This window comes from Alexandromys fortis, unplaced genomic scaffold, assembly GCF_014885135.2.
Source record: "Alexandromys fortis isolate MF-2015 unplaced genomic scaffold, M_Fortis_MF-2015_v1.1 scaffold_38, whole genome shotgun sequence".
NCBI classification, from domain to species: domain Eukaryota; kingdom Metazoa; phylum Chordata; class Mammalia; order Rodentia; family Cricetidae; genus Alexandromys; species Alexandromys fortis.
This window is the reverse complement of record NW_026067916.1, coordinates 8,178,016-8,203,360: the sequence shown is the minus strand read 5'-3', so window position 1 is coordinate 8,203,360 and position 25,345 is coordinate 8,178,016. Positions and strand designations below refer to the sequence as shown.

Below are 25,345 nucleotides of genomic sequence, written 5' to 3'. Positions count from 1 at the left end.
ACTTGCACCGGGAAAGACAAGATATGCAAGCTGCTGGGTCCCAGTTTCTCTCCTTCAGGTGTGCCACTGTTTGAGACAAATGTGGAGGGTCTCACAGAATACCATGGCTGAGACAGGTTAATTAGCAAACTTGCTTTGTTCAAGTTAGGAGGTTTGGATGTCTCTACTGATGGAAAGAGGAAAACTGTGGATGGGTGGTAGGCCTATATTGCTCATCCTGCTTCTCCACACTGGAGTCTTAGCGTGGTTCTTTACAGAGGCAGTCGCTGTGTGTGCATTGGACTCCAACGATTAAGGACGAGAACATAACTGGAATTCTGCTACGTGGGGAACAGTCAAATAAGGAGATGTCTTACTCCATGAGGGAGATAGTTGCATATGGTCCAGACAGCCCTGACTGTCAGCTTCATGTATGTATTATTGGCATGTTGCATTGTCTATGAGAAGGGATGCATGGCTTTTACTATGGGAAGAAAGCCCTGAAAAGATGACTGACCTACTGAAGATATTACACCACGCCTAAAATTCTTCTATGAATTCTTTTCACGGGCACCGAAATCATGAAGTTTAACCCAATGAACACCTACGACTCTCCATGGCATGGAAGACACTGTGCTGGGCGCTATTGATCATAGAGACACATCATGAACTAGCTCCAGGCATGGTTACATAGACTTCAGTGGTTAGGCTAAAAGTGTATTCCAAATAATTTCTGAAAGATTATAAAATTGGATAGCTGTTCCAATACTGATGAACTGAAGTTTCCCAAGGGGATGAAGAAGAAAGCCTGATCTTAGAAAAGCTTGTAGATGGGAGGTGGGATTTAAGATTGTAGATGAAAGGTGGGACTTGACTTTCATTTTCAGGGGTAGATAAGAGGCATGTGACCAGGCAGGCTTTATAAACAAACACACAGAGCTATGGAAAGCAAGGAAGATTAAAAGACAGTAGAGTAAAGGCTAAGTTAAAGAAGGAAAACCCTATCTATAGTTACACAATAAGGGCTGAGCTGCTGAGAGGGGAAAACTGGGGTTGCAGGCTGTGGTTGTCCTTGGATGTCTGCAGGGCAGGTAAGGCAAACGCCACTGAGTGAACAATGCTAGACAGGGACCTTAGCACCTGATTTTCACCAATCACATTGCAGTCATTTCATTAGACCTCTTAGCTTTGTCTTTCTTAAAATGCGTGTAAGTTTTCCTTCTCTAACTGCGGCCGAATGAGTGATGGTTTCCACTTAGGAGGATTCTTCCTTCATGAACAGGGTTTTTATATTATCAGATTTAATTCCCCTGCCTAGCCTTGGAATAGTAACCTACAATTTATAAAATTGTAAACTATAATAACTATTGTTATTATTAATGATATGTAATAATATTATTTAACATGATAATCATTTTTATAACAAGTATATAATAATAATACAATAATTGTTCTATAGCAATACTATTATTAATGTGTGTGTGTGCATGTGTGTGTGCATGTGCAACACTCAGGTGGAGGTCCAGAGACAATTTTGTGGAGTAGGCTCTTTACTTTCACTTTTATGTGTGTTCTAGGTTCAAATTGCATAGCAAGCCACTTTACCTGCTGAGCCGTCTTCTCTGTCAAATCCAAATGTATTTAACTTTACGTTTTGTTTCTGAGCAATAACGACGCTGGATCATCAGGAGAAGGATGCGTTGTCTCCACTGCGTTCCCTCTTTTCCCTCAGTTACAGAGACAGCCCTGTGACTAAGGATACATCCCCACTAGCTTTAAAAGTCCGGTTATATATTGGACCCGCGTGAAACATCTCCATACAGAATAGGGAAACTTTGCTGTCAGCAGAAGCAGCGGTTAAGCGGCGAGTTGGTTGTTTAAGTAGAATACTCAACAGAAAGGACGCTTATACATACTTAATCCTTTAAGTGGCTCAGGAAGGACAAGGGCACAGGGGTTCTATGAAGTACAGGAGGGGAAGAATTACTGGAAAGAAAGTTAGCTATGTTCCACCTGAGGCAAAATTCTGACAATGAGATGCTCCCAGTGTAGTAAGACATGATAAAGCTTTACATGCAAGAAAATCGCAACTCTCAAGAACAAGTGCCATGCCTCAGGAGTGGTGTGGATGGTGGGAGAGTTCTGTGAAACTTCATTCCTGACCTCGGAGGTGTGTAGGATCTCTGCATCTTAGACAAAATGTTGCTGACTTCTTTAATCAACGACACCAAACATAAAATGAGCAACACATTAAAGATGGTTGCATGCTTGTAAAAACGAGTTACATGGGGGGGGGGGTCGTGCTGTGTAAGGGAAAAGAGAACAGGATGAGAGATATTTTCTGAGTTAAAACAGCTGGAGGGTTTAGCAATGCTCACTGACATACTTTATAGATAGGGTTCTTTCTGCCGGTTGAATTACAAACAAGTCTCACTTTTTAAATTAGCATCTACTTAGCTGCTCCACCCCATGAGCAAGGAGAACACATCACTTAGTTCAACTGTGACCAGAACTTCAGGTTGAACAGCCATCCTGAGCAGCCTCGCGAGCCACAGGGAGTGACTGTGACCACGCTCAGGTAAGAGGCGGGTATGAGACAATGGGTATGATGTCGGGGAACACAGGACAGCCTCAAGTTGTACAGACAGTACTGCCTAATTTCACACGTGTGCCCGCCGCATATTCCACAGCACACAGTGCACAGTGGCAGCACACGGCGAGCCAGGTACAGGATGACAAACGTGACGTGCAGCCTGTGCTCAGCTGTGCGCCCAGCTCTCTCCGTCTTCTCAACAGCCACACTGCAACTTCGCTGTTCAGCACTGAACGCTCACCAAACAACCACAATAATTCATGTTCCATACAAATCAGAATGCATGGCCATCTTAAAAATCCAGATTTTTATTAGTTCTCTGATGTCCCCATCTTTTGTAGTCAAGAAGTCTCCTTTATAATTGTTACTCGGCCCTCCTTTGTTCAGTTCTTTACATGTTCACATTTGCAACACCCCAGCAACGCATTCTGAGGATGCTCCCTTCTAACTTCCTCCTCCTAGGAGACACGCGCAGCAATCAAACACCCAGAACAGCTGTAGTGCTCTATCTAGACTAGTCACAGTCACTGTGACAGTCAAGGTCTGCCACTAGCGTTGACTCAAATCCAACTCCTTCCGGTAGCAATCAGACCAGCAGATCACCAATACACCTGAGGATTTGTTCATCTCCGTGTGTCTCTCTCCAGAAAGACTTTGCCTACTTTTATTTATTTTTATTTTTTTTGCATTTACTTGAGTTTTAATCTACAGTTCATAAGCCTCTCTGATGGTATTAGTCCTAATTACTTTTCTCGGCTTTCTTAGGGAATCTATTACTGCCGCCGGCCTAATTTACTTGCTGCTTTAATCACTGAACGATCTCGCTGCGATCTACAAGTGAAGCCATCTCGGGCGGCTTCTGATGCTTTGCTGAGATTCGCTCTCAGGAAGGCAGAAACGTGCTGCTGCAAGGAACATGCGCGCAGCGTGTGACCCGGATGCTCTTGCCCCTACAGTGCTTCTGTGTCCTTCCTTAGGACGGCTCAGACCGTCTCAGCTAAGCACACGGGCATAGAAAGGGGACTGCGACCATGGGGACACTCAATTAAGTTCAGAGTCATCCAAGAAGAAATGCTTTGTGCTGTTTCTGAGAAGTTATCTGAGAAAGGAAGGTATAGGGCTTTGTCTACTCAATGAGCACAGATTGGTGCTGGCTGGCCAACAGGGGTGGCCCACTCATGACACAGACGTGATGCAGGGGAATGTCCTGGCTCTCATTACTGACCAGCCCTCACCATGAATTAATATTTGATTTGAGGCAGGAACAAAATCCATAATGTTAAAATAAAATTTTTAGGTTTTTTTTTTTTTGTAATTGGCAGGACAAATTGTATCAATGGACACAGAGTGTATTTAATAACTACTGTAAAAAAGTAGATCATATTTAAAACTAGTTTATACAGTGATGGCTAGGTGTTAATATATTCATAAGTAAACCATGTGTTCATTCACAACGCTCTTAGCAAAAGAAAAAAGAGGAAAAGAGAAAAAGAAATCATGCACCGTTGAAGATAACGCACCATTGGTAGCACCACTTTTCAAAAGCCCAGACAAGCTGAGGCTCCAGGAGGACCGGGTTTCTAGAAAACCATCAAATGGCTCCTCAGCCACTAAACTAAAGAGTCTTCAAATGTTGCCGTATGCTATTTGAGGTTGAAAATATTCTCAAGTTATTTTTCAAAATATCATACGTAATGTATGAAAATTGACTATCCATACGGGGAAAAAGAGTATCAGGCTACACACTTTACATACTTATACACAGATTCTACTACGGTTTATTCCAGCAAAATTTCAGCCTCACAACAAGGACAGTGTTGAGGAATTTAACACTGATACTACGTGCATCAGGCCTTTTTTTTTTTTTTTCAATCTCTTATCTTCAAAATGAGCAAACAGGGAAGGTAGATCAAGTTATTTATAAGACAGATGGTAAATGTCATGTAAAACAGAGTTTTACTTTTTTCTGTTTCTCCCCTTTGTAACAGAAAGTAATTATCTAAAAGTGATAAGTACTCTCTACTTTAGCCTTTCAATCGGGCACTGATTCCTAGCCATAATCTCAAGTTAATACTGCAATTGCCACAATTTCAGGAGGCTTTAATAGGTGAAACAAATGGTTTTTACCAACAATTATTTTTTTAAAAGTTCAAGAATTCATAGTTTTAGCTATTAGTCAGTCTCGACAGCTTAAACTTCATTACATAGATTAGGAGGGGCAAAGGAAAAGATTCAGAAATGAAATATTTTCTAATGAGCACGGATTCAACGAGAATCCATGAGCTCCAACCAGTTTTGTTTTGTTTTAGACTTTTAATTTTATTTTTTATTTTTGCACCATAATTGCCTTTATGGTTATTAAGAATATTTTGTTACACGTACACATTATATAAAGATTGTATATCAGTGTTACCACATCCAATACCTAAAACTTTATTATTTTCTTTTTGGTAATATTAAGGATTCTCTCCATTTATTAAAACTCATCCTGCAATAACCGTCTGGCATAAGTACTCAGCTACATTACAAAATAGCAGAAGTTACTACTACTCCTTAGATGTAGTTTGGAAACTGTTGCCCGGCCTCTCCATTCTCCCAAGACTGGGAACCAGGACCGTATCCTGTGCTACTCTGAGATCACCTGAGTGCCAGCTTCCCTGTGTCATGGACTGATGGTTAGCCAGGGAACCGGGTCTCAGTATCTTGCAAAACAAGACTCTGGGCAGAGCAAAGGCTGACAGCTAGAAACAGAGTGCTGGGGAGGACTTTGGAGATGAGCTTGTACAATAATTGGTCATAAGAAAATAGTCAAAAGGTAGGATGATTATCGTAGCAACTAAAACCCCTTCCAGGATAATTTTCCTTCTATCTTAGCTTAAAAATCTAAGGGTAAAGGAAAGGATGATGAGGGAAAGGAAACAGGAAGGACAGAAAGGATTGGTTTTCAGTCTCTTTTTAGGCAAATCTGGTGGATGAGCAAGCCTGCTGATGTTACACTCAGGGCAGATACTGAAGTTCAAAGAACAAATTACAAAACAAACTACTCTCTCAGAATCCTCACAGGGTGCCTAAACATCCTATTTCCCTAACACTGGGCAAGATGCTAAGAATATTAGTGTATCTCATTCTCGGAATGTAACTGCCACTGTTCTCTTGGTTTGAGGGCTGAGGTCAACAACAGTTTCATTGTCTGCGGTAAGGTTTTACCTGCAACCTGGCTGTAGAACATAGTAGTTACTATACACCACACCAGGTGGACCTGTTTTAGGTAACATTCAAACAATGAAACCAAGCATTTTAACAAATTTTTTTCTGATTCAGAAAATAAAACTTCTGAAAGGCGATTTACTTTTAAACTCCATGACAAACATTCCCATGAGAAAAGAAAATATTGGTAGCTCAGCTTAAGGGGTGAAAGGAAAAGTCTACATTTGGATAAATACATAAAATCGGTTTTGTTTGCTACTCAAAGAGCCTGTAAAGCGGTGGTTGTGGGGGCTTCCTGATGCTACAAACGGAGACACCGGGAGCCTGGAAGCTCGGGCAGTTTAACTGGAAGTTAGTCTTTCCTGCCAACCTTCGAGAGAAACGAAGAAATAGTCACAAGGAAGCCCCCAATGTGGTGCGACTCTCTGGCGTTATGACTCAGCCACGCTTACATTTCCTTCCCCATTTTAACTTTGCTTCTTTGTTAACCAACTGTGAACTCAATTATTCTCTTTAACGTCTTAGATCAAGTGAATGTTCACTAGGCATAGTGTAGAAATGCCTGGTCTTTTGTCTTTACATTTTTTCTTTTTAAGGTATTAGGGGTACTTCCCTGCATACCTGGTACCCAGGGATGTCAGAAGAGGCACTGGATATGGCTACTAGAAATCAAAATTAGGTCCTCAATAAGAACAGCCAGTACTCTTGACCAATGATCCTTCTCTCTGGTCTGTACTTTGAAGTACTTTTAGTTGTGGTTTATCTCAGAGACCCACCTTAACCTCTAGGGGCTAACCTTAGCAACAATTAGCATTTCTGTACTTTGTCTGGGTGGATCAGATCTCACAAAGCTCAAAAGACTCCCCAGGCCCTGGAGCTTCTGCAGGAGGATTAACTTCATGTACAAGAACCTAGTTAAGATGTTTTATGGCCCATAAAAGGTTCAGTGGGTACAGTGCCTGCTGTTGTGGTGCTGGATCCGCAGGACGCATGTCAAAGCCAGACCCACGTCTTCAGGCAAGAGAAGGAGATGCGGCCGAGGACAGGGACAGGCTTACTGACTAGCCAGTCTAGCCTAAAGAGGAGGCTGCAAGTTCAGTGCCAGGATCTGCCTCAAAACAAAAGGTGGAAAGTAACGGAGGGAGATTTCCAATGTTGGCTTCAAGTGCACACAGGGGAATGGATCTGCACACGCATGCATATGCTACACCTGCACGTCCCACAAAGCAGCACCGCGCGCGACTTCCTGTCTCTCTTCATTAGTAAATGGGATGTAAAGGCAGAGGTGAGCCGGTCTGTGTCAGTTAGACAGAATTACTAGAGAGAACGTAGTCTATTGAGGCATTAATTCATGTTGATGACGCTATCTTGCCCCTTGGATAAGAAATCTGGTGTGATTACATCGCTACTCTCATAGAGACCAAGGCAGCACTGAACTCACTGGAGAAGGAACTGCATGAAGGGTCGGTACTCCAGAGGGACCAATTTAACAATCCTTCCAACAGGTAACTGAATTCAGCCGGGCAGTCTTCTGCTGAGTCAGTTTGCCTGTCAAAGCCTATTTTAAAAAAATGGGGTTTTGTGGTTGGGCCTGGCCTGGCTTCCACAGCTAGCCTTCTGAGAGCATCGCTAGGATTTGACTAGATTAAAGATCATTCCAAGGTATTAGGACCGAATGTCAAGACACCTGAAAATTTCTGGTTAGTATTAAAAATAAAAAAGACCCAACACTTTAATTAGCAATTCATTTTAAAAGACTCATAGAACGCAATTAATACAGGTTAAGAATTCCATGTTATATTTAATAACAAGTGCTTACACACATCATTAGAAATGGGCTAGTCCAGATGCGAGAATTAGCCTGTAAGGGCTAGAGTTCATGGGCCAAGCAGTGTTTAACTGAATACAGTTTGTGTGTTGTTATTTCGGGCATGAGCTAGCCAAGCGGCCGGGGTGTTGGGGACGCAGCGCTGCCGCCCGTATTTCAACAGATGGCTGCCCAACGTGTGGCTAACTGAATCCACAAAAAGCCTGAGAAAGCTTGGGAAAGAATGGAGTGAAGCATGGTTTCTTGGTAACAGAAATTTCTTGGGTCTGCTCCGCTTGCTAGAGCCAAGCAAGTGCTCTCATCTAAGAGAGGCTTCCTGACTCAGCTTCAGCTGCAAAACCCTGCAGCTCATTAAGAGGTCCTGCCACGAAACACTTAAACGGTGTTGGTGAAAAGCTGAACGCATGCTTTTCGGTTTTCAGCTGTAGCAGGAAAAAAGTTGTGCTGTTTAAAAATGCCGGCTTTCTGGGCCGTCCTGCCAGGGCAAACTCTGACTGAGGCAGGAGGGCCTACTACCGAGAGAGGACTTGAGTGTTGTCTGTTGTAGCTTGCTGGCTGGCAGGGACCTTGAAATGCCATAGAATTGTGGCTATAAACATGGCTACAGCCTGACTCTCCGCCATGAGGCTGGAAAGCTAAGGAATGGACTGGATCTAACTGGCAAAGCCATGGCTTTAATCCTACTCATATTGCTCAGTAATTTAAAGGCTCGTGTGGTCAGAAAAAGAGAGAGATACAGTAAAGAGAGATTCAAAGACAAAGAAAATTTTTAAATGATTTACAGTGTGTTGAAAATAATATGTAGACTAAAAGGTAAAATTCTTAAAAAAAAAGTAAGAAAAAGAGAAGTTGTGTGTGGTAGTACAGGCCTTTAATCCCAACTTTTGGGAGGCAGAGGGAGATTGACCTCTGTGACTTCAAGGTGTGGTAGCACACGCCTTTAATCTCAGTGCCTAGAAGGCAGAGACAGGCAGATCTCTGAGAGTTCAAGGAGAGCCTGGTCTATAGAGTTATTCCAGGTCAAAAAGATACAGAGAATATAAAATAAAAGTAAAAATAAATGAAATAGAGGTTAAAATAAAGCGTACAAAGATGGAAAATACACAGAGAATCTTGATACTGTATACTATTATGCTCTCTTTGAATTGTTTGAATGCTGAGGAAGGAGCAACAGTTGCTAAAAGATATTTGTTTATAAATGCTGCTGAACTAATCCAACCTAGAGATTTTGATGCCTTGACTTTGAAATTTGGATCTAAGGACATGATGCTTTCGAAAGGAGTTTCCTATTTTGTTTTCACAGAGGATGAGACCCTGTTCATTTCTTCTATTCCGATATGGTATGATGGACCACGCCCTCGTACGGTTGCTGTGAATACCTTCAGAAAATTGCTTCCCTCAACTGCCAACTGAGATGACCCTGGCACACAGGTTATACCATGAAAGACCTAATTAACGATGCCCCCATTCAGCAGGAAGCAGTTTGGAGAGAAATAACTGCGCCCATGTTCCCAAATATGGTTTATAAACGTTCTTTTACGTTTAAAGGGGGATATGATATAGATATGACTAGTTTGCATTAGTATAGATTTTGCTTTATGGATAGAGACTTAAGGTCAGTTTTATTATATGGATATGTATTTCTGATCTTTATTAAGGTATTGTGATTGTGTAGTTCATTTAAAAATGTAATGTATATAGGTTGTTAATGGATAATCATTAATAATAGTTAAGTTTGTAGTCATGTTAGTTAAGATTTTCTAGATGTGCATAGATATATTTTAGATAGGCATTCTTCATATTTTTCAAAGATTATAGAATATGGCATTTTAAATGTTTTAATAACTTAGGACTTTTCATGACAATGAGACACTCTGCTCCTGGCAGCACCAACCTACTTCAAGAAGAAGATGGGCATCGAAGAGGATCCTTATGGAGTTTGATAGCCATTTGGGCAAGAAACTGCTCTTGCCTGGACTATTGCATAAACTGGACACAGAGAACCTGCAGAGAGAGGACTGCTGAACTTGCCTAAAGGTGAGATGATCTTTCGGGGTTCCTGATTCATGAGAGAGTCTGCAAGACATTCTTCAGGACAAGCAGATAGTGACTGCTTTTGAAATTTCCTTCTTTGTGAAAATGTCTGCTGGAAACTATGGGCCTGTAGGCCGAAGATGGATGCCCCAACGGTACAGAGGAACTTTGGGTGACTGTCCAGGCAGCGAGATGTCTCTGTCATTTCTAGAGCTTTGGATTTCTTGTTTGCTTAGGTAATATTGTATCTTTCTGGACTCTTTGATGGAGTTAAGAATAGTTAGCTATAGTTATAGTTTTCCTTAGTTATGATATAGATTATTGTAATTTTTACTTGATAACTGTTTTGTTATATGTAATTTTGCTATGTTAAAGTTAAAGCCTTCCTTTTATGTTTGTTTAAACAGAAAAAGGGGAAGTGATGTGGGAGTGTCATATATCAATCTGTTGATTTCATTGGTTAAGTAATAAACACACTGCTTGGCCTCATAGGTTAAAGCATTGGTGGGAGGAGAAAACAGAATAGAATTCTGGGCGGAAGAGGAAGTGAGGTCAGACTCTACTCTGCTCCCGGAGAGACCTGACAGCTCTGCTCTCTGGAGCAGAGACGCCAGGATGGAAGGAGGCTAGACTCTTCCCGATAAGTGCACCTTGGGGTGCTTACACACATTACTAGAAATGGGCTAGTCCAGATGTGAGAATTAGCCTGTAAGGGCTAGAGTTCATGGGCCAAGCAGTTCTTAAATGAATACAGTTTGTGTGTTGTTATTTCGGGCATGAGCTAGCCAAGCGGCCGGGGTGTTGGGGACGCAGCCCTGCCGCCCGTATTTCAACAGTCGAAAGCCACTCGGGTACCACAGTCCTCTTCAGCATCTTTCTTCTCATGTTTTCTCTCTGTGCGCGTGCTTTCTCTTCTAATCCTATTCGTCCATGGCCCCACTTTGTCTTTCTAACTGTCTCTCCTTTCTCTCTGGTCTTGGTCCTTTGCTTTCTCTAGAATACCCTAATTTTCAATCACTGCTTTTTTCCTTCCCCTCAAACCAATGTTTATGAAAATTTAAATGAGGTAAATGTTCTTAGAAGATTCAAAATGTATATGATGCTATTAGTTAATGATAAATTTACTTGCCCACTACTGGAGGGGGTGTTAGGACAAGGTCTGATGTAAGTTAAAGATTACCATATCGGGTTCATTACGTACATATACAATATGGTTATTGTGTACCATATTGGGTTCATTATGTACCATATCAGGTTTATTATGCACACAGTGCTGCTGTTTTTCCTTTCTATTTCATGCCCCATATAAGTAATATTTAACATTTAACATATAGCAAGAGTTTTACACGTGCTCTATTATATTGGTTCCACAAGGAGAAATCCCACCATTGTTGTAACCTAAGATATTATTGTGATTGCTTTCTAATTTAAACATGGCTTTTTTTTTTTTTCAGAACTCTTGAAAAAAGAAATTAGTAATAATCCCCAATCTGCCATTTGCAATCATGTGGAGGTTAGGAATACCACACCTGTTTATGTTACCCAAATATTTCATTTCTTTCTATTACTATACAATGCAAGAAAAAATGAAATTTTATTCTATTGATTTTCTCCTAGCGTTTCACTATGACAAATTCAGTTGTCAGCACATTTAGTAAAACTAAATAGAAAAACAAAGCAAAACACCATTGCCGCCAACAAGAAAATCCTGCAGTCCTACTGTGTCCACTGAAAACAGTGTCCCAGGTCAGGCCTTTGAGAGAAAGAATGCATGCTGGACTTGTAAGAACGCGCTGAAGCTGACTGTGCCAAGCCTTCAACTGTGAACAGACATTTTCCTTAAGTTTTCCCACAGGCACTCAGAGGGAACCCCTGACTAATTTTCACTTTTGTGGTGTTTAATCTCTCCTTACCGTTCCTTATAGTTTTTTATAGGCATAAAAACATTACAACAGTACTTCTTTCAGTTTATAAGATATACCCATGCACACTGAATATGCAAGATCACTGAGATGACCTAAGAACTGGTTGCAACATGATACAGACAAAGAGAGCTGTGTTTTTCTGTTTTATTTTCTGGCCCTTTCATTTTAACAAATGCAGATCCCTTGGCTAAAGGAAAAGCACTAATGCTTTTGAAATATGAGCTTCCACTGTATAGCTGATTCTTGGAGAAAAAGCATTCAACACAGTTCTAAAAGTACATCTATTGCTGTACTGAGCTGTGCGGCTGGACCTGAACTAGGGAGTGTTCTTTCCTGGCTTCCTCTGTGTCTTCCTTCTCAGATTCATGCCTACGCATCCTTGCTCAGTCTCACACTGTAGCCTGACCAATTAGGAAAGTGCAACAGCATTGTTCCTAAAGACTTTTTGGGTATTTCACTTTAAAGTAATTATGATCAGGTTAGTGCAATGTTACATGCTTTTTCATAATAATAATTTTATGGATTCTGGCATTTTCAAACATGTATGAGAGGTATTTGACCATGTCCTCACCATGTGTTCTGCCAGAAACCATCATCAATCCCTTTCCCAATTTTAATTCCTCTTCTTTATTATTTATTTACTTAGTTATTTTTAATCCCTTAGGTTGAATAATACAGCCCGATTGTACACAGAGGTATGTGCCATCCATTGGGGACTCTGTCCGTGGCTACGCCACCAGTAAAATAACTCTATAAAAAGGCATTTAACAGGCATCTCTGACGCTAGTATTCACAATTTCTCTCCGTATTTGCTGAATCTCGGAACACGTACCTGGATAGTACCGTGCCAGGCCAGTGGCGCTACCAAACACCTGCCACAGCAAGGTAGGGTCCTCATCGCGGTTCCTCTTGAAAACTTCATCTAAGGCACTTGTCCAGTTGAGTTCATTTAACACTATGGTTGCTAGCAAAGACAAGAAAAATAATACATTTATTCAAATGTACATTATCTTATAAACTTATGCTGCATGTTGCTATTGTCTGCTATAAAATCCTGTTAGTTACTGGAACTTGAAAGGCTTTAAGCACAGAACTAGGTTTTCAACAATGTGTGATTGTCTGATTGACAGTTAGAATGGGTGACTGGCCGAAAGTCCACGTGTGGCAGAATGTTCACCAGCATCTCGTGCCTGCGCTATTAGGTAATAGCACTACATCCCTTCCCAGCTATGACAAAATCGTGATGTCAGACTTTCCTAAACACTTTTTTTGGTATAAAATGACTCCCAGGTACAAAGTACCAAGAGCTCTTTAGACACAAAGAAAATGAAGTTGGTTTATATCTCTTGGCTTTCTCAGAGGCGGGTCTATAATAGATTTTAAACAGTGCAACCCTCAAGTTCTACTGAATCTCTGTTGTATATTCATGCAAATTACTTGGGTACAGAGTTAAAAAACAACAACAAAAACATGATTATCATAGAGTACCTTTATCATCTGTGTTCATAGAATACTAAAACATGTATACAGTTTGGTAGAGTAAAAAGTCATTAGGAAATTTGATAATATCAATGCTAGAAACTTGAGACAATGCTTCATCAACACCATTCAAAGCAATGATTTTTATTTTTCCTCTTCATTCGGTTAATAAAACTAGAGCATGTTGGTAATAAGGCCCATGTGATTAACTTAGATGTTGAATTATAACTACTTATAAATCTGGCGATGTTCTCCAAAAAACATGTCATTCAGTGGTTTGGAAGAATATCCCAAAAGAGAATTCCAGATCGTAACATAACCACAGTTTCTCGGGGAACCTGGGGTAGTAGCTGTGTGCAGTGCCTGCCTGGCATATTCAAAGTCCTTGTCTTGATTCCCAGAAATGGAAGAAACTTTATGTGTCAGAGCACACCTACAGTGCCAGCATTTGGGCAGAGGATGTAAAATGCTCGTGAGTTTAAGGTCATCCCTGAAAGCCAGCTTGGGAAATATAAGCCCTATCTTAAAAAAAAAATTAAAATGGAAGGAATATAATTTTCCCTTGTACAAAACGAGATCCAGACAGTTCACGTGTTTCCTGTCCTTGTATGTAAAAGATATGTCACACTTTCAACAGATCAGATGTTGGGGTCAACACACACATGAGAAAGGCTACCTAAGCCTCAACTGGAAGACATTGCTTTAATTCCGCGTATTCTCCAGATGAAAGTGATTTCAGTTGATGTGAGCCCTTCCTCTTAGGAGCATCCTTTAATCACTAAGCTAGCCGTGCTCCAACAGCTTTAACATTCCGTGCCATTAATTCATTTACCGCCAAGTATTTTCTAATTCCTGTAACTCTTCTCTGCTCTTTTCTGACCACAGGAAACAACAATTAAATAATGTACAGGCATTACGAAGCTAAATGAAAAACAAAACTTTGCCTTTTCTTGGGCTTTTTTTCCTTCTGTTTTTTTTTTGTTTTGTTCTATTCTGATTTGTTTTTTAGATATTATTATATTTTATTATTATCCTAGATGCCTGTCTGTTTTCTAAGGAGAGAGAGAATAGGGGTAGCTCCAAATGGGAGGGGAGGCAGGGAGGAACTAAGAGTAGGGGGAGGGAAACCATAATTAGAATATATTATATGGAAAAATACATCGATTTTCATTAAAAGAATCCCCCAATAAAGGGACATCCAACTTGTAAAAAGAAAGTTGCATAGCATGTTTGTTTATTTGTGAATGTTCCATTTTTGTTTATTTTATTTTAAAGAAAACAACAAGCGTGAAGGAATAATAAAGCCACCCAGGGACCAGCATCCTGATGGAGCTCTCATTATGGGAAACTAATGAGATTTCAATCTTGATGTATGTGATTACTTTCAGAAAGATCGTGGGGTGTGTGGGTGTGAATATTCATGAGCTGGGTCAGATCCATGGTCCATCTGGGATACTGAAGAATTCATATTCTTAATCCCATGAACACCTATGGGCCAGTTATATGAAAATCTACATTCATGTAGATAACCTGAGCTGATACCGTTCATGAATATTTAAGGTATTGTACAAATCATCACAGAGAGGGACATTGTATAGTAACACTGCACAGAACAAATCATAATGTTTATTTAGGATTCCTAAACACTTTATTATTATCCAAACAATTCCATCTTTTCAATTTCCTTGACTCTATTTCGCAACAAGCAACAGAAAACAGGCAACTACTTTATTATGAAAGTTTTACTTGTTTTCTAGGCTGCCATTTTTTCTTATTTTTATTAGGTATCTTAACAACTATGATATAATCGGGATGAGCACATCCTACAGTTTACAATTATGCACTGAGAAAAACAGCTATGCTCTGAGATATTGCTATTCTTATGGCAATATGTCTTAAAATCTCAGTCGACACATTTGAATAAATTTTGGATGCGACATTATAGATAGATTTCTAAGTGTTTTCATCAAAATGACTGCACCTACAAATGAGCAACGTATATAAAGTACAAGGGCACATGAGGCCCCTGAAATGCTTTTAAAGTTTACTCAGAATGAAGGAAATGATAATATATATCCCTCACTTTAGCAGGACATAAGTTTGGTACTCGGTGTGGACCAGGGTATCAGTATACACACACTGGATATAAGGACTTCTGAACAGAGTCATCATTCTGGCTGTTCCAGAATAACTAGACACGAATGTCTAATGCCAATGTCAAAACACAAAGGTCAGCCACAGGTATCCAGATCAAACAATACACCTCTTGGGAGACAGAAGGACAGCAGAATCACAGTGCACATAGTCTTTCCATTCAGTCCCATGGCCAGAGATAGAGATAGAGATAGAGAGAGAGAGAGAGAGAGAGAGAGAGAGAGAGAGAGAGAGAGAGCTGGCCTACATTCGCATTCTTATCATTCCCTCAGATGCACCCTCCAAATTCCTTATGAAACAAAATCCTGAGAAAGTAAGACAAATTATCCACAGCGCAAGTTTTTTTTCTCAAATTGTACTGAAAATACCTAAAATGTAAGGAATGTATTAAACATATATATATATATATATAAACACCAAAGCAAGCAAGAAAACAAGTGTGTGTGTGGCTTCAGACCCTTGGCCACTCAGCTATTTTTTCTCTAATACAGATTATACACTATCTTTTGTTAGTGCATAGTTAATAACCTGATATTGATATATTTTCTTTTGCAATGAATAAAGACTAGCCCATCCAGAATTACTAATGTGCACCACAGTTGCCAATCCATATGAGACAACTGGTGGCTCCTTGCTGTAGGAGGCCGCTTGTTCATTTTTTTCGGCCACCCAGACTCCTGAAATAATCACACAGAAACTATATTATTTAAATCACTGCTCGGCCCATTAGCTCTAACTTCTTATTTGCTAACTCTTACATCTTAATTTAATCCACCTCCATTAATCTGTGCATCACTATGAGGTCGGGCCTACCAGCAAAGTTTTAGCATGTCTGTCTCTGGTGGAAGTTCCATGGCTTCTCTCCTGACTCCGCCTTCCTTCTCCCAGCATTCAGTTTAGTTTTCCCACCTAGCTCTGTTCTGCCCTGCTCTGCTATAGGCTCAAAGCAGTTCTTTACTTATCGATGGTATTCACATCATACAGAGGGGACTCCAACATCAGCTTCTTAGTGGGGATCACAGAGCTAAAGCACAGCCTGAGCCTCAAGAGCAGCTCAGCTTCCATTTGCAGATCCTCCCTCTACCTCCAGGACATTTACACACCATCAACCATCTTCACCTACAAGTCCTCCCCTCTCCCGTTTGTAAAGAGTTCAGGGAGGAAGGTGCAGTTAAAGTAGCACTTGTTTACAAGTGGTTACAACTGGTTACAAGATAGCACATCAGGAAAGTTAAAAGTTTCTTTGTGGAAATGCTTTTTCTGCTGTATGCCCTTGGTGGCCATGCCCGTCCTCTTGTCTTGATGGCTACTGCTCGTTTCTATTCTCCTGACAACATAAGTCTTAAAAGATATAAATCATCTCTGTTTCATGGTAGAAAAACCAAACCCGCATTCTCCAGAAACCTATTCATCTTCAGGAATTATTTCTACAGATGGCCAAAGAGATTATTTATTTAGATAATGATATTATAATAAAAACTATTTATAGAAAACTCGGACTTATTAATGTTCAAGGGCTTATTGAAAAAACATTATGCATAGATTATTTATTATAAAGTCTTCAAAATGAGACGAAAAGTACATGTCACAGTATTTCAATAGTAAGACATTCAAAATTAAAAGTTCTTTAAATGAAGTAATTGTATAGTAAATACTATTCATAAATTACCAAGCAAATTATAGTTTCAAAATAAGTTCAAATATTTAAATCTATTTTTTCAAAAATTGTGTGTGTGTGTGTCTGTCTGTCTGTCTGTCTGTCTAGGTGTTCTAGGAGCCAGAAGACATCAGATTCCCTGAACAGAAGCTGCAGAGTGTTGTTAGCCATGAGATATGGGTGTTGGGAACTGACCCCACTTCCTCTGCAGGAGCAGTGCATGTTCTTACCCTGGAGCCATTTCTCCAGCTCAAGACTGTCGAATCTTTCAGGACCAAAATCATAACTTGTCTATTTGGCCAGATACATTTTTAAAACATGGATTATGTTTCTACCAGGCTCTCTCTGCTTTGCTTGGCATTATGTTTAGTTATGCTGTGATCCACATTATCAGTCAGAGAGCACATGCACTATACATCACATTCAAATCAGCCCTACCTTTTCTCTGAATCCTAAAAATAATACAATTTTACATTCATACAAATCTCTGGTCCCTTGCTTATATTGAGAATAAATGTAAAGTTGGCTCTGATAGTCTGCTATCTTTTCCATAAATGGTATTTTTAGCCACTAGAAAATCATACTTTGTACAAATTAAGTTCTTTATAGAGGTGCAAGGCCAACTCCGAGTGACTATGTGGAGAACAGCCTTGACTTCGGGGCCTCTTCTGTATGGCAAGACAGAATTTCACTGATAATTGATTCCCAGTGCCGAGCATCCTTCCATCCCTATTCTTCAGGCACTTGGGTTTTCAAAAGTATGGCCTTGGTCTTCGGCAACCTCTTGTTTCGAGTACCCTATTGTTCAGTGTGGCTTCTCAAGGGAAGAGAGAAAAATCCAATTTGTGGTAGCACAAAGGCAGCCTCTTCCAGGGCTGTTGATTCTGCCAGCGTATGTGACTCCTCTAAGCTACACCCTGGCAAGACAACGCACAGCCATTGACAAGCTTGAGATTTTGTTTTCTTTTGAAAACCTCAAGCAATAAAAGGATAAATTATTGTTTCTTTTTAAGTTTAATCAAGATTTCATTAAATTTGAATGTGTTCTGTTGATTTATTCAGAACTCAAGGCCTCACCGTGCATTAAAGTTCTTTAGAAAGCATGAACATCATAAATACAGCCAATTATAGTTTATTATTTTCACAGCACACCAGTACTTGAAAAGTATGTGTGTGTGTGTGTGTGTATGTACTGAAATGAATCTTTGATATCTTTATGTACTACAAAATTATCATCATGGTCAAGCTAATTACACAATAACTAGTTATATAATTAATATAACTATATTAATTATAATTAATCTAATTAATAACCAGAGATATGAGACTGGGTATATTGTATATAAAGAATATATACTATATATAAGTATATATGCATATGTATTATATAAACCTTGAATAGAAGAATTGGCTATTTCTTGCAACATTACGGTTATCAACTAAGAGGTAGGATCCTTCCCCAGGAAACTGTGGCACATGCTTCTGTCATGACCAGTGCAAAGGGGTGCAGGAAACAGCCTGCACTGCACAGGGTGGAGCAGCCACAAAGCATTGTCCAGCATGCTGTCAGCAGTGCCCAAGTTGAGAAGTTATGCTCAAATGCATGTAATACAACTTAAAAAAAAAAGCTGCATTGTCAACGATTAATGTCAATAAAATGCCTTAGTAAAACGATTCAAAATGCAACTTGATACATTTTAAAATCCTATTTTGTTATGTTAAAGTATGTTAGTATTTCAAGCTGCAGTCTGCTATCTTTTGGTTAAGAAAAAATTTTTATTTCAGTTCCAGATCTTCTGAGATAGTTTTTTACTCTCTAGAGAAATCAGCCAGCTCGGCTTTCAAAGGGAGACAGGTGCCATGAAATGTCATCCCTTCAACCGCTCTTAATTCTGAGCAGACTCAGAAGAGTGGGGATTCTCGGGGGGTTATTGTTGCCAGTAATGTTGTATTAGGCTCTCCCCATAAGTGAATTGCTAGCCTGAATTGCTAGCCTTTGTCTTGATATCAAACGTCCATTGCATAGCGTAGGAAATACAGTAGTCACTTGGGTTCCCTTTAACAGATGAGCTGAGCCAGATGCCTCTAATTTTATTCATCCATCCTAATCTGTAGAAAGAAGAAAAATTTTAATAAGAAAAAACTCACTGATCTAATTAAGGGCAGGGGGAAAAAAAGAATCCACTTTAAGGACCAGAGAGTGTGCATAAATATTAAAAGAGATGAATCTATTCAGTGGATTCGCTTAATGGAATCTCATCTAATCCCAATGTAAATGAAAGATTAATAAGGCCGAGGGAGAGGGGCGGAACAAATGTAATCTCTGCAATCACGTCTCGGGCACGGGATCCCTGTCCTTTTAAGGACAGCAACCACCCAGGCACAGGGGACCCCGATGAGGAGATAAGCCCTATTCCTCCAGTTAATTTGGTACAGATATTAAAAGGCCCTTGTCCCTGTCAGTTCTCTACCACTCGGGTTACTGAGGCTTCTGCCTTTGCTCCCCGTCTCTTTCCTTTCCCAGGGATTATACACCTGGCCACGGGCCAGAGCACAGCTGTTCCACTTTATTGAAATCTGCAAATTGGGGAGCAGACGGGAAGGGCTCAGGGAAAATCCACTTTCTAATCTGAGACAATAAGAAAAAGGGAAGGGAAATAGAAGACATTAGGATCTAATACCACGTCTAGTAATTGAAGGATTTCATAGTTCTTTAAATAAAACAAAAATTGAAAGGTTTGTAGGCAGGCTGTATGAATTTTGTATAACAAACGAAAGAAAAGTAGATAAGGTAAAAATAGGTTGCTATTTTTTTTTATTCCTTCAAAATGTTGAGTTTTTCCCTTCCTCGTATGAATATCAAATACATTATTAGTAACCTTATTGAAAATCCTCAATCATTTGCCCTCTGAAAACAAGTCATTTAACCTCTGTTATGTTCATCTAACGCACACCTGGTCTAAGGAACCCGGATGACGACACCATTGGCGTGAAAGTCCAAGAGGCTTGCGGATGGAATTCATCATTCCTTTTCTTCACAGTTCTTACCCAGCTGAACTAAACACATTTTCTTCGAATGTCTCTCACAGAGCACGTCTTCTAAGATAGGTCAGCATCATTATGTTACTGTTGCGAGTTTTACTTTCCCTTTAAGAAACCACACCTCTTTGCTTTACAGGCAATCTGAAGACAACTCTACTCCGTCTGAAATCTCATTCCTTCCACTCCTCCTACTTCAGGTATTCTTATTATAAAACTCCGTGGACTCGGAAAGAAAGGACACTCTCACTGCAAATACGAGAAGAATATTTCCTCTCAGGAGTGCTGGTCCGCACAAGCATGCACGTTAAAATTTTGAACACTGGTAAAGGAAAATGAAATAAACTCGGAGGACCTCAATTGCTATAAATTGGAGCAATATTCTAGATTGCTTGCTAAGTGCTGAACAAATTAAAATAGCTAAACATGATCTATAGATTGTTTAATTTAGACCTTAAAAATAAAATTTAAGAAAAATCTGTGAGTTAAAAAAATGCATAAATTCTAAGAGCATACAAATGAAGTTGGAAGCCAAGTAGAAATGAATATGCATCTGAGACCAAATTTAAAGGACTGCAAATGGAGGATAATTTTTTTCACGCATGTGTTCACATTTCTCATGAGTGGTGTCTTTCTTTTGGAATCCGCGAGACTTTTAAAATGAGCATGCTGGTGTATGTAGTGCAACAAAGGACTATTCTCACACACTGGCCACCCACGTACAGAATGTGCATCTTCTGTTAAAGCAGCCGTTGGGCCCGGGGGGCAACCTGCACTCTGAAAGCCAGGCTTCCTCCACCGGCACTGAGGGGACCTTTACAGCCTTGCCACACGGAGCAGAGGTGAAGGAGCTTGTGCCTGTCTCTGCCTGGTCCCTCAGCAGCTGCACAGGGAATGGTCCTGAGCTCTTCTCGCTCAAGATCTCAGTTCATGTCCAACAATACTTAAGTTCCTGCTCGTGCATCTCAGGAAGGACACAGGTAGCAGTCTTACTAGGCCATTTCCATCGCTAACACGGTGCTAGAGTGAGTGTATGTATCTATTTAAGGAGCCGTTTACTGTATTTGCGGAGGAGATGATTTGAACAGAAATGAGATGTTCCCAGGGATCTTCAAATCACATTGATAGATTCCTCCTTAATTACAGCATTGGCTATATTCGAGTGAAGGCAAACGGAAGATGCCAGTTTTCATATGCATCCTAGGGACAACACACACACATCATATATACACAAACTATCTACATACAACATGCTATTAAAACCCAAGAGAAATCCTAGCTGAGAAACACAGGCCAAATTAGAAACAGAAAGTCTCTCCCTTTGGTCTCTGACTGCCCAAGAGCATATGGAATTTAGTGTTTCCATATAAATCTGGATGGCTGAATTCAAAGAAGGATCCAAAGTATTGGGGCTGACTAACGAGGCACGGTTGAAGGAGGACCATAACAAGGCTCCTGGGACACGGGCAGCATTGCCAATGCACCACACGCTGCTTGATGCTTACAGGGCTCCGCCAACCCGTTTTGGAACAATGAATTGCCTAGTGACTTCAAGATGGGAGGATAAGATGCCCCGACACGCACTGTATATAAGTCTGCTGCAGCCGCAGACAGTGCTTTTGGTTTCAGCACCATGCATTGTTCAAATGAGAGACAGGGAAAAACTCGGGCTTAAACCACAGATTATTACATATGGAGTCCTATCACACTCGGGTATGAAGTGATTGAAATAGCATTTTTTAAAACAACACGAAGTAGATATGCTTGGGATACCATCAGCTGTACAGGTATAGAAGAGAGTCCACACATACATGGATACAGGCATTAAAAATGTTCATATTTTTCTCATGTACATGAAGGTGTGAACATCTGTACAGAAATACAAAACTAGTACCTTTCAGAATGCGAGCCACAGGGAGGATGGCTTGTTCTGACTTCAACATATTCATTAGTAAGGGACATAGTAAATAATTACGCTGCCTCATTTTTCGACTCTAATAAATCACATTTTACTTTTCAATCCGAAATAATGACTCTATAAAACTTTAAACTTGTTAGTAAAATTGAAAAGAAAACCTCAATCAGTGGACACAGGTTTAAAAGAGATAAATGATTCAACACACGACCAGAATAAGGACCCCGCACATTTTTAAGGGCCTTAAACGTATTCTATCTGAAAAACAGAGGACAATCAACAATCGGGTCATGGCATTTCTAGCTGCAGGGAACACATTCTCTTTTCGTCCTCCATGACTGTCGTTGCTGTGTCTTTAAGTAGCCTGCCAGCTCCAGTGTCTGCTTCTTTCCATCCATTCTTCCTATAGCTGCCAGGGTGTGCCACTCGGGCAGTGACCTCCCTCACTCCAGGTCTCCAGCGGTTCTCCTGGAGAGCAGGTGTTTATAATTGGCTTCTGTCCCTCCTCCCAGCAGGCTGTCCCACCTCTTTCCTGCAGAGCGAGCTTGAGCCATAGCAAAGACTGTTGCCATTCCCTGCAGATGTGGAGGGCTGGCTCTCCCTCCCGAACCACTGGCTTGTCTGGACGGCCTCTCTCCACCACATCTCAGTTGACAGTCAGCCTCTTCCGGGAGTCCTTCCATTTAACCCATTCTTCTATTCTGCACACAGCAGAGTGTCCACTCAGTGCTCTCTCTCTCGCCTACAGCGTTCACACTTGCATGAAGACGCTTTCCACAGAGCACGGCCCTTGCTTATTTCCAGTCCTACTGTCGTACCATTTCATTAATATACATTAATAAATTAATTAATGTACTATATAATTAATTAATAAATAATATAGCCCGTGTGTTAATTTTGCCCATTGCCTACAATTAAAGTAGAAGATGCAGCAAAATGTGACAGAACTCTATTTAGTTCGGTTATACACAAGCAGAGATATTTCCAGATGTTCAGGAATTGGATCAGGAACATTATGCTGCCTAGGGTTGTCATGAAAACTGAAATGAATCCCTGTGGTTCATGCACAGGAGAGATTCAGTAGACAGCAAAGGTAACGTGTCCAGGCACTCGGTGCATGGAATTAGTGAGCAGACGGGTTCGGGATAGAGGAAATTTAACGTATACGCTGAGTCGTACTTTTAAATGAGGTAATTGTCTATAAAGCCCGAATCAGTTTTGCTCCTTTTTCATCCTTCATTGTGCCACAGCATCCCTGAGAAGGTGGAAATGGTACATAACTCTGTTTTATTTTTTTCCTCAATCAAGCAATGAGCCGTGAGTAGCAACTGAGCTAAAGAGGTTTAATGCTTTAATTCGGGTTCTTCATTTCCCTGCGAGCTACAGGGCCTAGGGATGCTCTGTTAATGTCGGTGCTTGGAAGAGCCAGCCCTCAGGAAAGGACGCCCGGTCTCTCTCCAAGTCTAAGAAGCTTTCTGCCGATGATTTTCCAATCTGTGTTCTTATTTCCCACGCATCTGTTTCTCATCCAGCACATATATTGGCTCAAGAAAGATTTCCTGAACACCCATCTCATGTCTGGGACCCTCTAAGCTCTCGAGTTCCCAGCAAATGAGGAAATAGTCTCCATCTGTGGATACAGTATCTGTCAGAAGGACTCACTTTGCAGCCACAGGCATCAGGCAAGCAGGTGGGAGTGGCAGTCCCACTGATACTCTGTTGACAAGCACAGCCACTGGAGGAGCGCACAGATTCCCCCTGCTCTACAGAGCCCATCAGGACCCCAGGCTCCTGTTCAGACGGAGAGGACTATTTACACATGCAATGGAAATGAACTATCTGACCACGCACCCTCCTTTAAACTGCTCTCCAAAAGACACGGACCTAATCACACACTTTTACCCTAAAACCAACTAGAAGCACTGGCCAAATGATTTTGGAATTGATTTTTGTCTGATTTGGGTACTTTTACTGTAACAGGTTTAATAGCCTAACTATAACATTTGGTGATTTGGAAAATCCCACTATTCGCCTTCTCTTTTCTAGACCTCCCTCTAACAGTCTGCGGTGATCTTCAACATCCTCTGTGTCTTCAAGTTTTCTTTCCTATACCTAACTTTGTTCACTCTGATGGCCTCTGCTTCCAACTGTCTTGTCATATATTACATGCTTTTGTCATCTTACACATAAATAATATTCATGCATATATATTTATTAATAATCCGATTTAATCTAATATATAGTCCAATGTGCGTACATCCACAATATTTATGCTTTATTTAGTTATATGTCCCAAGGTGACTACAGAAGAAGAGATTAAATGTCCCTACACATTGAAATTATTATGCTTAAGGAGACAGAGTTGCACACTGCCCTGATTTTATGATGTATTAAACCTTAGATTTTAATTAAAATACTATAGTACATAAATAAGCACAGGCGTTATATTATTTAAAATTAAAATTTTTGTCCTTTAAAACATTTTAATAATCATTGGTGAAAGTCTCGATATTCGTTTTAAAATGAATCGTGACCATTTGTTTTCAATTACGCTGATTAATAGAAAAGAGGCAACATAAGCCGGTCATCTCAATCAAATTTCACTGTGCACCACAGCCCCAATTGACAACACATTAGTATCAGAAGCTAAATAGATGCATTGAGGGGCAAGTGGGCTCACAAAGGACCGTCCTGAAAGACATTCTGCAAGGCGGGGGGGGGGGGGGGGGGGGGGGGGGGGGGGGGGGTCGGTCTGGCTGGGTGGCTGATCTCCTGGGCTGAGTGGGTGGAAAGAGATGGTGGATTGGTTTCAATGACAGAAATGATATGCCGAATACGGAAAATTTAATTCTGGGAATTAGAGTTAGACACGCCAAAGTAGAAAATAATCGTATCTTCTCTTCAGACTTCATTCAGAAGTCAGTGTGGAATAAGATTGAAGGTGGCCTACAAACCAACAGGTTATGAATCGGGAAACGCAAAGGGAGCTCACGGTGTTCCACGACACCAGTGCTCGGGAGGCACTACTGGGCATGCCTAGGAGAAATGACTGGCAGGACTCCACCCCAAAGGGCGGGAACTAGGAAAGGAAGGAAGCTAGCCTTCTGGCATGGCTGCAGCTCTAATGACAAAAGGATTAGAGCAGTGTGTTTAGGGTCAATAACAATAAACCCGGGTTTGAGTACAAGAGGAGGTGACTGTGAGATCCATTAAAGCATTGCTCCAAAGAAAATGAGAGCAATGGAAAGGAAGTTTGGCCATGAACTCAGCATGTGAGGGAGAGAACACACGATCTGTTGTGTCAAGTAGCAGAAGCTCTCTTTGGAACTGGCAAACAGAAACCCCACAACAGTAAGCTTGCAGATATGCGAACAATCAAGAATTCAGCTGCCTTTTAAAAGGGAGTTGCTAAAAGGAATCAATGTGGATTCAGATCTAATTCTTCAGAGTAAAGAATTCGCGAGCAAGACACTTGGGCATTTATTGTTTGCGTTTAACAGAAGCAACAGGCACGGCTTCTAGATAGGAGTCTTTC

At 40.6% G+C, this 25,345-nt stretch overlaps 1 protein-coding gene across 1 annotated transcript in view; it reads right to left on the bottom strand.

Moving 5' to 3' along the window:
- Positions 1-25,345, bottom strand: part of Cacna2d1 (calcium voltage-gated channel auxiliary subunit alpha2delta 1) — a 347,097-nt gene that overhangs the window by 114,299 nt on the left and 207,453 nt on the right. Inside the window, exon 6 of the mRNA XM_050139771.1 lies at positions 12,399-12,530. Within this exon, the coding sequence (XP_049995728.1) occupies positions 12,399-12,530 (132 nt within the window). The remainder of the gene's footprint in view (positions 1-12,398; positions 12,531-25,345) is intronic.